At 34.7% G+C, this 13,561-nt stretch overlaps 1 protein-coding gene across 1 annotated transcript in view; it reads left to right on the forward strand.

Annotated features, from left to right (window-relative positions):
- LOC117171380 overlaps positions 1–13,321 on the forward strand; it is a 58,093-nt gene extending 44,772 nt beyond the window's left edge. Inside the window, exons 3-4 of the mRNA XM_033358630.1 lie at positions 6,944–7,136; positions 13,030–13,321. Coding sequence (XP_033214521.1) covers positions 6,944–7,136; positions 13,030–13,223 — 387 coding nt within the window. The 3' untranslated portion in view covers positions 13,224–13,321. The remainder of the gene's footprint in view (positions 1–6,943; positions 7,137–13,029) is intronic.
- The last annotated feature ends 240 nt before the right edge of the window (positions 13,322–13,561 follow it).

Below are 13,561 nucleotides of genomic sequence, written 5' to 3' on the forward strand. Positions count from 1 at the left end.
CCTGTCGAACCACGATTTGGGAAGTCATCAACATTTTTGGTCTCTTTATACCGCTTTACCCACTTGCTGACGAACGACGATGATTTTCCCATGTACTTTGCTATTTTGACACCAAAATCATGTCGATACACCTTACCGACTGCGAGTAAAGCCACCCACGCTTTAACTTGACAGACTGTAAAGTCTTTACGAAAATAAATAGATGAAGAAGTGGAAAGTCTCTATGAAAATTTTATTAACCGTAACTTAGTACACCAAGATATAAAATAGATTCCTCACATCATCGGTAATACCTACAGACTGATGTTGTATCATTCAAAAAATGCATAAGAAAAATATCTGAAATATTCAACACCAACTATATAGAAAGAACCACTATTGTTTAGAGACTGCTACTTTGGCATGAATTACGTAAAAGGATTCACAAGGAAAAATAAGTATACTATTTCATACATTAATGTATCCAAATTAATAAGACCAATTGAAATACATAAAAAAGAACATAGAGTTAATTGTTATGCAAAAAACGTTGATGTTGTAGAAGTCTACATCGTTGCTGAACAAGAAGGCAGTCATAACTATGACCATGATGACGATTCTAAAGAAGGCAGCTATAGCGATGACAATGACGAAGAAGAAGACGATTACGTAGCATATAACGACAAATAAAAAACTTCTTTTCTAATATCGCAGTCGGAATTAAATGTTTTTTAGAGATCTAGGATTACCAAAAGATGGCTCAGAATTTGCTGCTTCATTACTTAAGAAAAGGTATCTCTTACAACCAACCGTGAAAGTCACATTTCATCGCAATATGGATAAAGAATTACGAAAATATTTGACAAAACATAAAGAGACAACATTGGTTTATTGTAATACTGTAAAAGAGTTAATGAATTGCTTGAAAAAATATTGAAAAAAGACGCCGTTTTACTACATAACACAAATGTTTATGCTTCCGTTCCAATTGCTCACTCAACGGCGAGTAAAGAGCAGTATAACAATCTTAAAATACTTTTAGAGAAATTAAATTACGCAGAACATAAATGGCTCATCTGTGGAGATATCAAAATTCCTACTATTCTACTTGGGAAAAAATCAGGTTTCACGAAAGAGCCATGCTTTTTATGCCATGGAAATAGCAGAGATCGAACTAATCATTATAGAAAAAAAGTGTTTGCCTAAGAGAAAATCCTTCGAACCTGGTTCTCATAACATCATTCAAAATACTCTCGTTGATCTTGAGAAAGTTATTATCCCATCCCTTCACATTAAGCTAGGACTGATAACGCAATTTGTGAAAGCTTTAGATAAGGATGGCCAATGCTTTAAGTATATAGTTCAGAAATTCCCATCTGCATCTGATGTTAAATAGAATGAAGGTGTGTTCGATGGTCCACAGATTCTTACGTTATTTAAAGACTCTAATATTGTCACTCAAATGACTAACGTTGAAAGGTCATTTTGGGAAAGTTTCAAACCAGCAGGGACGCATTTTGTATGTAACTATAAGAGTCCTGACTATAAGAAAATTGTGGCAAAGATAGGAAAGGCCTATACAAATTTGGGTTTTATAATTAATTTAAAATGACAGTTCTTCGATTAACACTTAGATGAGTTTCCCGAACATTCTGGGGATTACAGTGAAGAGCAAGGGGAACGGTCCCACCAAAACATAAAAGTGATGGAACAGCTATATCAAGGTACATGGGATGAAGTTATGATGGCTGATTTTTACTGGATGCTAATAAGAGAAACGAAAAAAGAGGGGAAAACCGTAAGCGAAACCCATCACCTAGAAGTTTTACAGAAAAAAGGACACGGTATAGTAGTAAAAAAACAGTTTAAATAGAATTTGGAAAATAGATTAAATATAATCTTACCACATACACAGAACTTACTACGTCCACGTCGTTGTTTCTGGGTAAAGCTAAAAGTAAGAATAATAAAATTAACATGGCTTTTAAGAAGTCTGAACAGTAGATAAAAATAACTTTTTTGTCATAAAAGAAATCTTTGGTATTTGTGTGATTTCAAAGTCTTATTTGAGGAAAGATCCGAACCTAGACGTGTTAGGGCCAAATTAGACTGGCTGGGCCGATGTAGGTTCTGAATTTAAATACATCGCATATAAAACACATAAGAACATGCACGTTTTCACTCAGATTTTAGATATCAGTTTTTCATTGAAGGGAACAATCAGTTTTATTTGGAATTTTCGTATGTTTTTTGAGGTTAGGGACAAACCTAATCTGTTAGCCCAATTTAGGTCGCGAACTCAAATTGAACTTATCAAAATACATAAAGTTGAGTACATTTTGACTGAGGTTTTCAGCTTTTGATTTTTTTAAAACTTTGTTTACGTAAAAACGGCTATTTAGCCAGTTTTGAGGTATTTTCTTGAGTTTAGGGCAAACGTAGACCCGCCTGATAAATTTTTGAGGCGAATTTGAATTCAGTGCATCAAAATACACAAGAGTACATGTGTTTTATATCCAGATCCGACAATTTTTTTGGGTGTTTTTTGGAGGTTAGGGCCAAACCTAGACCTGATTGGTCAATTTAGGTCGCGAATTCAAATTCAGCGTATCAAAGCACATAAGGTTGAGTACATTTTGACTGAGATTTTAGGTTTTTGTTTTTTCTGTTCAACTTTGTTCATATAAAAACAGCTATTTAGCTAGTTTTGAGGTGTTTTATGAGGTTAGGGCTAAACCTCGACCCGCTGGACAAATTCTGAGGGCGAATTGTAATTTAGCGCATCAAAATACATAGGGGTACATGCCTTTTATATCCAGATCCGAAAACTTTTTGTTGTGTGGCTGTGTAATCCAAGGTTTCTTATCAACAGTTTAAGAATTTCTCTTTCTGTATCAGAATCACTACTATCCAATGGTACCTTCGTACCGGAATCATTAACTGTGTCTTGATTTGGAAGTGCGAATAATTTTGATAGACATTCGGCTGCTCGATTTTCTTTTCCTTTTACATATACTAACTCGTACTCATATTCTTCAAGACGTAATCTCCATCGAAGTAGCCTTGAACTAGAGTCTTTTACGCTGTAAAGCCAAACTAAAGCTTTATGATCCGTTTGAATTTTAAACGGATTTCTCATTAAATACTACCTCAACTTTTTCACTGCTCAAACATCTCAAAACAGCTCCTAAACCAAGACTAGATGCGTCCGCTCTTACAGTGAATTCTTCATTCAGGTTTGGGAATCTTAGTACTGGTGCACTGCATAAAAGTTTTTTTAATTTGTCAAAGCTTTCTTCGATGTCCAGTCGATTATTGCTCCCTTCCGTATTAGGCTATACAGAAGTTTTTCTATTGTAGACAAGTTTTTAATAAACTTTCTATAGTATCCAGTTAATCCTAGAAAATATTGAATTTCTTTAACTGTATATTAGCTGTGATCGAATACCTTAAACATTCTAATTTCGGTCTATGGTATTCGAATTTAGATGCTTCTAATCGTAATGATAAATTTTTAATTCTTCCAAGAATGTAAATGAAATTCTTGTTGCGATCGTCTATTGTCCTTGAGTTGTTAAAAATGCTGTGATTTTTTAAATTTTTTCTTCCATCGGGATCTAGCGAAATCCCGCACTCGTGTTGAATGCGATGAAAAATTTAGCTTGTCCTAAGTGGTCAAGAGTATCATCAATCACTGGGAGAGAGTATGCGTCCTGGTCGGTGTCTTGGACGATTTTACGATAATCTACTACCATCCTAAGTTTAATCTCCTTTTTTGATACACCCAATAGTGGTGAATTGAACGGGAATTGTGAATGTCGTATTATTTCTTTATCTTATAATTTTTTTCTTTCTTCTAAAATTAATTCTCTATGTTCCTCAGACAATTAATGTAACCTAAGGTTTCTTACCTTACCTGAATTCAAAGTGATCTTATCCTCGCTTCAGTTTGTACACGGTAGTGGGTCTGTTTCTAATATGAATATTTCATTACATTTAAATATAATATTTTTGATGTCCTCTCTAACATGCTTTTCAATTTGATGTAATTTGAAAATTTGTAATAGTTCTATTATTCTTTCTGATTCTCTTTTAAAAAGTAAAGTAAACTTCTGACATGAAAAGTTCTTTATACTATCTGGTTCTTCAGTGAAAAAGTTCACCGTGTCCCTGAGTGCTTTTTTACCCCTTCGGCATTGAATGATGTACACTTCTTCTTAGATGTTATGAGGTTTTGGTAAAGCTCCTTGAAACGAATGATATTCTCAGTAACGTCTTTCAAGTCAAATGTTTTCGGGATCTTGTGTATCTCGCTCCAAAAACTCTCTACCTCGTTGCGCTTGGGTGGATTCTTTACAGAAACAGGGAGGACACTGAAGAGGCGCGATACGTCAGCGTGAAACAGTTGATTTTTTCTCGCCCATCTCTCCCTCTTCTGTATTCTCATCTTTGCGTTAGATAACATGCCTATTTTTATAATAATATGCTGCTTCATTGTTAGCAGATTGGATTTTTTCAGTGTCTGGTTGTAGATCCTCAGTTCTTGGGCAAACTTTTGAACCCTTTACGTGACCGGTATATCAGATGTTATATAGTCAATCACACATCAAACACGGGATGCATTCTGTCTTGCCCATTCAATGTTCTTGATTATTTGAGGCAAGAATCTTTTGTTATTTTGATTCATCGTCGGTTTAAGCCTTCGATTTGAATTAGCCAAATATTTCGCAGCACCATTAACATCATGTCGCTTCCTTTGCTTGATCTGCAGCTTGTTTATACAGCAGCTGTGGAAGTACTCCACGTATATAGGCCTTTTTCGAGAGGTAGAGAACTGGGTTTGGCAATGCTTCATTTAAAACGTTCTGAAGCTTTGGGTGTTTCTAACACCACAGAGTGTGCAGACGCGCCATAAAGCCTCCGTTAACAGGGATAATGCTGCAATCATAACAGTCTAGCAACTTATCCTTGAATTGATCCGTTCACTCAATGTGGGCGTTTCGCCGGTTCTTTTACGTGTTATCACCTAAATTATATTTAGAACCCTAAAGTATAAGGCGTGCAACACTGTTTGCCGACCTATTGTCGGGGTCTAACTCTTTCTACAACTTTCTGGTGGCTTAATGGTTTCATTCCTGTTGGGTTACTTAAAATAAATTATGCACACTTGTTGTTTTCAGAAGTACCCAGAGCTTCAGCATCTTTTGCATCAGTCACTGCGAAATCAACTTGCCTATCTTTTGAAAAATGGACGTGTACGCGGAGCGCTCCCCTAACTGCTGCTTGAACAAGCTGCAGACGAAGATGAGAAAGCGAAATTAAGAACAACAGCGGAAATCAGGCACCCTCTGAGAGATAATAGCGTTTGCAGAATAAGGAGGAACATTGACATGCAGGCTCTTCCTAAGCCCCAAGATCTGGCTGAAATAGATGCCTTCTTTCGCGAGGATAGCTTAGAGGATTCAGACCTCTGGACAATCAATTATTCAGTTTATGGTGGTGCGGGAGATGTGGCTGTTTCAAATCGAAGGATGAAACCCGACGATGGATTAACAGAACAGAAGATGCTTGCATCAACTGAACAAGAAGATTGTATGGCAAGACAGAATGTGTCCCGTGTTTAGTGTGTGATTGACTACATAACATCTGGTAGACCATTCACGGATAGGGTTCGAAAATTTGCCCAAAAAATAAGGCTATTCAATCACACACTAAATAAGTTAAAATTGCTGACAATCAAGCAACATATTGTTGAAAAAATGCAGGTGTTGTCTGACGTAAGGAGGAGAATACAGAAGAGGGAGAAGTGGATTAGGGAGAATCAATAGTTTCTCGCTGACCCATCGCGTCTCTTCAGTGATCACCCTGTTTTAGTCAAAAATCCACCCAAGCCCCACGAAGTAGAGACTTTTTAGAGAGAGTTATACAAGATCTGATGAGGAATGTCCATAAATCACTGCCAAAGAGTTGAAAAAATCATTTGAGGTTACGAAGAACTCCGCTGCAGAACCAGATGATATCAAAAACTTCTGGTCGACGAAGTTTACTTCTATATGCCAAAATCTGGCTCGCATATTTACCTAATATATAAACTCAAAAACTCCCATTTCGCAGTGGCTAGTGTTAGGACGAACTATATTCCTACCGAAAAAGGCAACTTGTCAAACTCAGGGAGCTACAGGCCAATAATTTGTTAGAACATTCTGCATAATATTTTTACAGCTGTCCTAAGCAATAGTTTTCGAAGAATTGAGCATGTGTGGGGAGAGATGTACGAAGAACATGCAAATTCGCGGAGCAGGCGGCCAAGACCCTTGGCTTCTAAAAGCTTCTAAAAGCTTCTAAGTTGAATTCAACTAGTCGAAAAGTCTTTTTTTATTGTTATTGTTAAAAATGAATTTTTAAATGGAAAATTTGACGACTCCATTTTTGTTTATAAAACCACTTTTTCACTGGAAAATTAAAATATTTGGGCTAAGGCTGATTTTTTGCATTGAGAATTTATTAAAAATTCAACTTTTTAGGTAGAAAATTCAGCTGTATTCTCAAAAATTCGTCCATTTGGATTAAAAATGCATCTTTATTGTAGAAGAGTTATCTTTCTTGTTTAAAAATGAACTTCTTTTTGTTGAAAATTTAACTATTTGGTTGAAAATGAAATATATTTCGACTTGAAAGCTTAGAAATTTCAGATGTATCGTATTGAATTTAAAATAGTATTCAAGATTTATTTTATTTAAAAAAACTTATTTCCCTATTTTCAAGAAAATTGCCCTGTTTTTTATGTTTTGAGAGAATGCTTGACTATGCTATATTTCGGAGTTAGCAGGGGTGTAAGATATAACTCGAGTCTTCAACAAGGGTTGACAAAAATAGCTCAAAATTGGTAACGTAATTTATTAACAGTCCCTTACTTACCGCTTTCAATTGTGAATAATTGACTAAATAATTGCTTACTGCTTAGGCCTTGAGAGAAAAGGAAAAAGGAGATTGGAGAACTCTCACATCAGATGAAAAAAAGTGTCTATACCGTGCCAGTTTCTGCAGCACCTTTGCAGAAATGGATGCGCCAGACCCAGAATGGAAATCAGTCGCTGGTTGGACCATGTTTATGATGTCCTTAGGTGTTTGGCTGTATGTGTTTACTCAGCTGTTTGGTAAGTACGTCAGACGTGAGTTTATGAAGACTCTTCTTATTCTTAACAATTTTGCATTAGTCTGCACTAAAACTTGAAATGTGGGCATAACAGGAAAAGGAGGAGAGGTATCAAGACCTTAAAAGTGAGCTACAACAACTGTACCCAAATTATTCGGTTAAAGTAATTGTCCTTGTGATCAGTGCTTTGAAGGTGCGAAGCCATCACTGGTTCGTAACCATTAAGACATATGTGTACCCATTCACTAAAAATATGACAACGCACTTGCGAAATGGATGCAGGAAGCTGCCATCCTTGGATCGCTTCGTGTCCTCAAAACACACTAGCGTTTCGCCTGCCTGCAGTTGCAATTCCATTGTGTCCTGTTTCAACCCATATCACGGTGGTGAGAAGTAGCCATGGGTGTGATTTATAGCGGTTTTACTGGGAGACGTTATCATTTCTAGATGACGACTGCTCCCAGTGGGACCCTGCGGTGGTTGTTTAACCTTTTTTTAAATGCTATATATATACTTCCGTCGGAAATTGCCGGTACGATCAGCGAAAGTACTATTAAAAATCTCTGCTGACTTTGAAGCGTGACTACTGAGATTACTGCTGTCGACCGCGCGAGAGCTTTTAAAAAACTTTGTTCCTTTTTGGAACGAGAAGACACGTTTCAAAGTCAGCAGTAATTTTTTAATAATACTTTCGTTGATCGTACTGAGAATTAACGACAGTAAAGTATGTCTGTATGTATTTGTTATGAATCAAAATTTAATCACTCTGAGGAGTACATACACTGATGTTAAAATCGGTTCCCCACACCGCCCCCTGGGGGTGGAAGCAAGTTCGAAATATTAAATGGAAACCCCTATTTTTTTATTGCATATTCGGATTCTTTGGATAAAGATCCGTATGATTTGTCTAAAGCATATTTCTCGTTTCGCGATAGATGGCCCTGTAATCGACAAAATTCGATTTCTCTTCATTTTACTGTTACTGAGAATGCACGCTTACGATTATGTAATACTATACATTAACAATAAAAAATACACCATTTTTATTATGATATGACTGACCACGGAAAAAAGAATTCTTCAAATCGTTACAGAATCGTTGAACAAGTGCAATAAAAACTCTTACTGGGAGCCAGTGTCACTTTTAGATGACGGTTGCTCCCGATAGGACCATTTACTGGTTATTTAACCCTTTTTTATATTACATAATTTACGAAAAAGGTTAAACGACCGCAGGGTCTCAGTAGCACCAACTTCCATCTACGAAAATGACGGGTGGCGGCAGGGCGCGAGAAAATCACAACGACGTCGGCGAAACACTTATCCCAAGGATAACAGCTTTCTGCACATGTTTTAGCACACGGGTGTGGCTTTATAGCCACAGACTCTCATGGTGTCACCGTGAAAGACGTCCGTGTGGAATGTGACGTTGTTCGTTGTCACACGATAACATCCTTGGGCAATTGTCCGCGAATTAACCAGCTGTACAAGTTAAAAAGACACTTATGTCTGTTCAGCTTAGAACGAAACAATCATCGAGAAAGTTCTTTCCTCGAAAAATATTTTGCAATTATTTCTTTTATAAATGTTTCAACACCATTCATACAAACTGTCACAGAAAACATTGGAATTTTTTAAAAAGAATGCGCATTTTTTTAAACGGGACAATGAAACTTCGTCTGTTTTAAAAACCAATGCAAGTTACGAATTATAATAAAATACATTTATGGAAATGATATAAAATTTCAGGGATAAACTCGAGTTCAAAGCACGAGAGACGTGATGAGAATATTTTTATTAAAGCTAAAGAAGCTTTAACAAAAGAGAATTCACAATCACAAATTACTGTTGTCGATGCATAATTTATAATAATATCGTGTACACGTCATGCACGTCGCACGCGAAGGTAAGAACGCAGCATATATTGAAACCTCATTTTCAATCCGCGCATGCTATCCAAATTCATCTCAATTCAGCAGACCTCAAATTCACACGGATTTAAATGGGGGTACGAATTAAAATTGTTGTTGGTATGCGGATTAAAATAGATTCCAAATTGACTCCTAATCAGTTTAATTTTTTTTAAATACCTCCGATTGTTTTGAATGACAATGCATACAAATGATGTTACTTTCGTTTTTAGGCTAGAAAAAAATATATAACACATATATTTGATAAATAACAGTTTTTGAACTCCAAAGAATGACTTGTACTTCTCAAAACATTTTGTAATAGATACATTTTTTGAAATGCCATATAACATTTCAGCAGCTTAATGTATAGAAGTTAATTGCAGAATATAATAATAATATTTGCATTTTTCTAAGAAAAATTTCAGCTCAGAATATTGTTCTTCTCGATTGAGACGTGGAAAAATGCCACTCAAAGTAAAAAAAACAACAAAAAAAGTCATCATTGCTGATAAAAAAGTGCAATGGGGAACTTTTGGAGGAAAAAAATGTATAATAATTAAAAAAAAAGGAAAAGCAGGTAAAAACGGAATTCTCTAAATAAAGGGCAATGTTTTTTTAATGAAATATCTGGGCCTCCTGAGCCTGCTCCCCGTACTCAATTCCCTATTGAAAAGTATGTAACTTTTTTAAAAAAAAATTAATTAATTAATTAACATCATAATAAATTGTATTGAAAATAAAAAGAATTAAGGACATTGAGATGGAAAATGATATGTTTATAACAAAACAAGAACAAACAATTAGGAAGAATTATTAGAAGTAGAGAAAAAAGAATATAACGATCAAATTTGAACACGCCTTCAAATATCCACATTCAAGTTTAAATCACCAAAATAAAAAAAAATAAGAAGAAGAAAGAAAAAGAGAAAAAATTTAAATTTCTTTCCTTATCTTTTCTCTCGTCTTCTATTATTTTAATTTTCTAATTCTCAGTACAGCTGTTCCTGCTTCGCACATTTTTCTTGAAAAAACTAGTGAACGACACTGTGCCATGAAAATTCTGTTATTAGAGTTTCAGAGGTATAAAATAGATACTTCTAAATGAATAAATATTCTATTATCCATGTAATTTGTATTTCATTATTTATTCAGTACAAGATCACTGAATTTATATTCATTAAATAACATTTCTGTTTCCACCTACAGAAGGACATGTTGACACTATAAAAATTAGTCATGTCGTTAATTTGAAAATCCTCTGAAAGTTAGAAGAAAAGGTATTTCTTATTTTGTAGTACTTTCAGAGGTTATAATATTATGTTTTGCAATATATTTCAATAAATATTAGTCTCAAATTCCAGTAGATTTTATATACTTGACATATTCTTATCATACCTTCAAAACCTGTGAACGACATACGTATCTCTCAGTGAACGACACCCAACAGAAGGAAGTGTCGAGGGAATAATACGCATTTTTTATTGATGTGCGTGTTGCCATGATTGCTATTTGCTTTCCTTATTTCTATGACATCGCCTTTCAAGAGTCTTTAATGTTCAATATCTTTTTCATTGATTTTGGATTTCCGAACGGATTTGACACATTCGTGAACTGATGAAATAAGCATAAGCACACAATATCGAAGGTATTCCTTTTCGCTAAAAACCTTCGTCAACTTTCGCCGAAAATCACAATAATAACATTTTTATCCCCCCCCCCCCCAATTTACTACGCAACACCCCTGCTCATGCATTTTTCTTTTTTACGTTTACTATAATTATTGTTAATAATATTTTCTTAGATAAATGCTACAAAATTGCATTTTAAAAAAATTCACTTTTAGTCAAATTTTCAATTAAGATAAGTTATGTAATTAACTGGAGTCAAAAAAATTAATTATTGAAACAATTCATTATTATTAATGATATTATATTTGAATAATGCTAGAAAGATGCGGGTTTTTCTAAAACTTTTGGCTTTCTGTCAAATTTTTATTTAAAGTTGGGTAATAATGAATGTGAGTTAACAAAAATAATTGTTTAAACAATTTATTATCATTGTTAATAATATTCTCTTTGCTAAATTGGTATAATGTTGCGGTTTGTTCTGAAATTTTCAACTATTTGTCTATTTTTCATTAGGCGTGATTTTACGAAGAAATAATAAGTCAACCACAACAAAAATTATTTTTCAAATAGTATTGTTGTTTCAAGTGAATTATTTTCGCTAAGGTTTTCAGACAATTGCTGCATTGCTGACCCCTTTATCGAAGTCTCTCTGTAACTTATTCAAGGCAAAGTTGTATTCAATATGATCGGTTTAGAAGATTTGAAGCATATTTTAAATATCTGTTTAATTTCAGAAAAATATATTTACAAAAAAAGAAAGAGATTATTTAAAATTTAGTTTTCTCCAATGTTTGTTTATTAATTTTTGATAATTAAGCAGGCGAAGCAAAGTTAAAGATTTTATTTAAAAAGCTAAAACTTTCTAGCGCTTATCTAAGAACAGATAGTTATAAACAATATTAAATTGTTTAAACATTTTTTAAAACTTTCATTCATTATTATGCCACTAAGTGAAAAAGGACAGAAGGATAAAAATTGTCGAAAAAACCGTTACTATCAGACACTAGTAGACACGATAATGGTTTTTGGCGTTTATCTCAGTGAATATTGAAAATTTATAAAAAAAGCTTCAAATAAAAGTTGTAGGTTTTTTGAAAATACATATTTTATGTGCAATAAATTTTTACTCTACGACTAATAGTTTTTGATAAAATAGACTTAAATGATACGAAAAATTCTAGAAGGCTGAATAGTGAATATGCGCTCGTAGAATGGTTTTCCCACGATGTTTGGGAAAAGGGGCAGGGGTGAGGCCTTACATTATTTCTGTGACCAGTCACAGGGGTGCCTTCCCGCCCCCACGTCGCGTGGGAAAAGGGGCAGGGGTGTGACCTTACACTATTTATGTGACCAATCACAGGGGTGCCTTCGCGCCCTCCATGAGACTTGGGAAAAGGGAAAAAGGATTTTTATGGTTTTTCATGGTTTCATCATGAAAATCGCTTAGTCGCCAATTTTCACTATCATATTCGTAATCAGCGCATCAAAATACATAGGTATACGCAGTATGAATGATTTTGGAGGTAAACCTTAATCGGAAGTTCGCCCTTAAGTTTTGCTGAGGCATTATACACAGGAAATGGTCCCCCTAAAATTCTTGATTTAAATTCTAATGCATAGGATAACTCAAGATAATTGAGCATTCACAACCTGCTCCAATTCGTAATTGACGCAAAGAGAAATTCATGGGGACTCCTAGTGATTTTTTGCAATTCCTCCCATTTAGTTTCTTTTCACTAGGCGTCTTTTCATACTCCCTTTAGTTACGAAATATAACCTTACAGCAAAAGGATATCCAAATTTTCCCATTGCATGATATCCTTATCGTTATTCCTGGGATAGGGGCCATCCATAAATTACGTAACTCGATTTCCCGACCATTTTGACCCCCCTCCCCCCCTAACTTAAGGCTTTTTCCTACTTTTCCATGTAGTTTTTCGCCATTGAGTAACACTGCGCTGGACACACCCCCCCATAAAAAGTTACGTAATTTATGGATGACCCAATAAGCCGATATATAAATAGCACAATACGGGATATCCCTAGATATCGTTTTGTTTGGTGGGGACTATGAAAAAGTCTTTCGAAAAACTTTACCTAGATTTGAAATGACATTTGGAAGCTTCCATTTTCTTTTATAACTTTTCTCTAAAAATATTTTGCATATTTACCACATAAATGTTAAAAATCTGCATTTTTTACCCATATTCTCTACACTTATTGAGCACAATATTTTTCGTAACAATTTCGGGGAATTTTTGGTTTGAAAAAAAATAAATAAGATAATTTTTTATGTAATAGTTTCTCGTAATTTTTATTGACATCATCTGTAATACGTAATGTGTCATTTCAGTAAGAAGAGAGGCACCAAAAACCTTCGATAGAGAGCACAGAATTGCTCAATATTATAGAGCAGTGGCTATTAACCACAATCCTTTTGCGACCAATATTCGGCCACCTGGTGCAGAAAAAAGAGTCCACCCTAAGAACAAGGAAATGCTGGAGGAAATTATGAAAAAAGAAGCCCGAAAAGAAGCTAGCAAATAAAAATACAAATACAGACTACGTATTCACGTGTTTTCTCTTTTTTGTTTCTTTAATAACTTCTTCAGTTTATGTATAGATATCTGTAGATATTTCTTACAATGATTAAGATCATTTTTCGGAATAAAGAATTCTTATATACATATTTTGGTGTATTGATGAATTAGTAAATCGGGCGGAACATTAATGTTGAAAAAAGGACAAATTAAAAACCGCGAATGTTTGTTGTATGTTTGTCACAGTTTTAGATTCAAATACATAGATGTAACTTATGCCAAATGTTCTGCGCCTAAAGAAATTGCAGCGTACAAAAGAATTGTTGAGACTAACGCTTGTCCTGC

The sequence above is a fragment of the Belonocnema kinseyi genome, chromosome 4 (assembly GCF_010883055.1).
Source record: "Belonocnema kinseyi isolate 2016_QV_RU_SX_M_011 chromosome 4, B_treatae_v1, whole genome shotgun sequence".
Lineage (NCBI taxonomy): Eukaryota > Metazoa > Arthropoda > Insecta > Hymenoptera > Cynipidae > Belonocnema > Belonocnema kinseyi.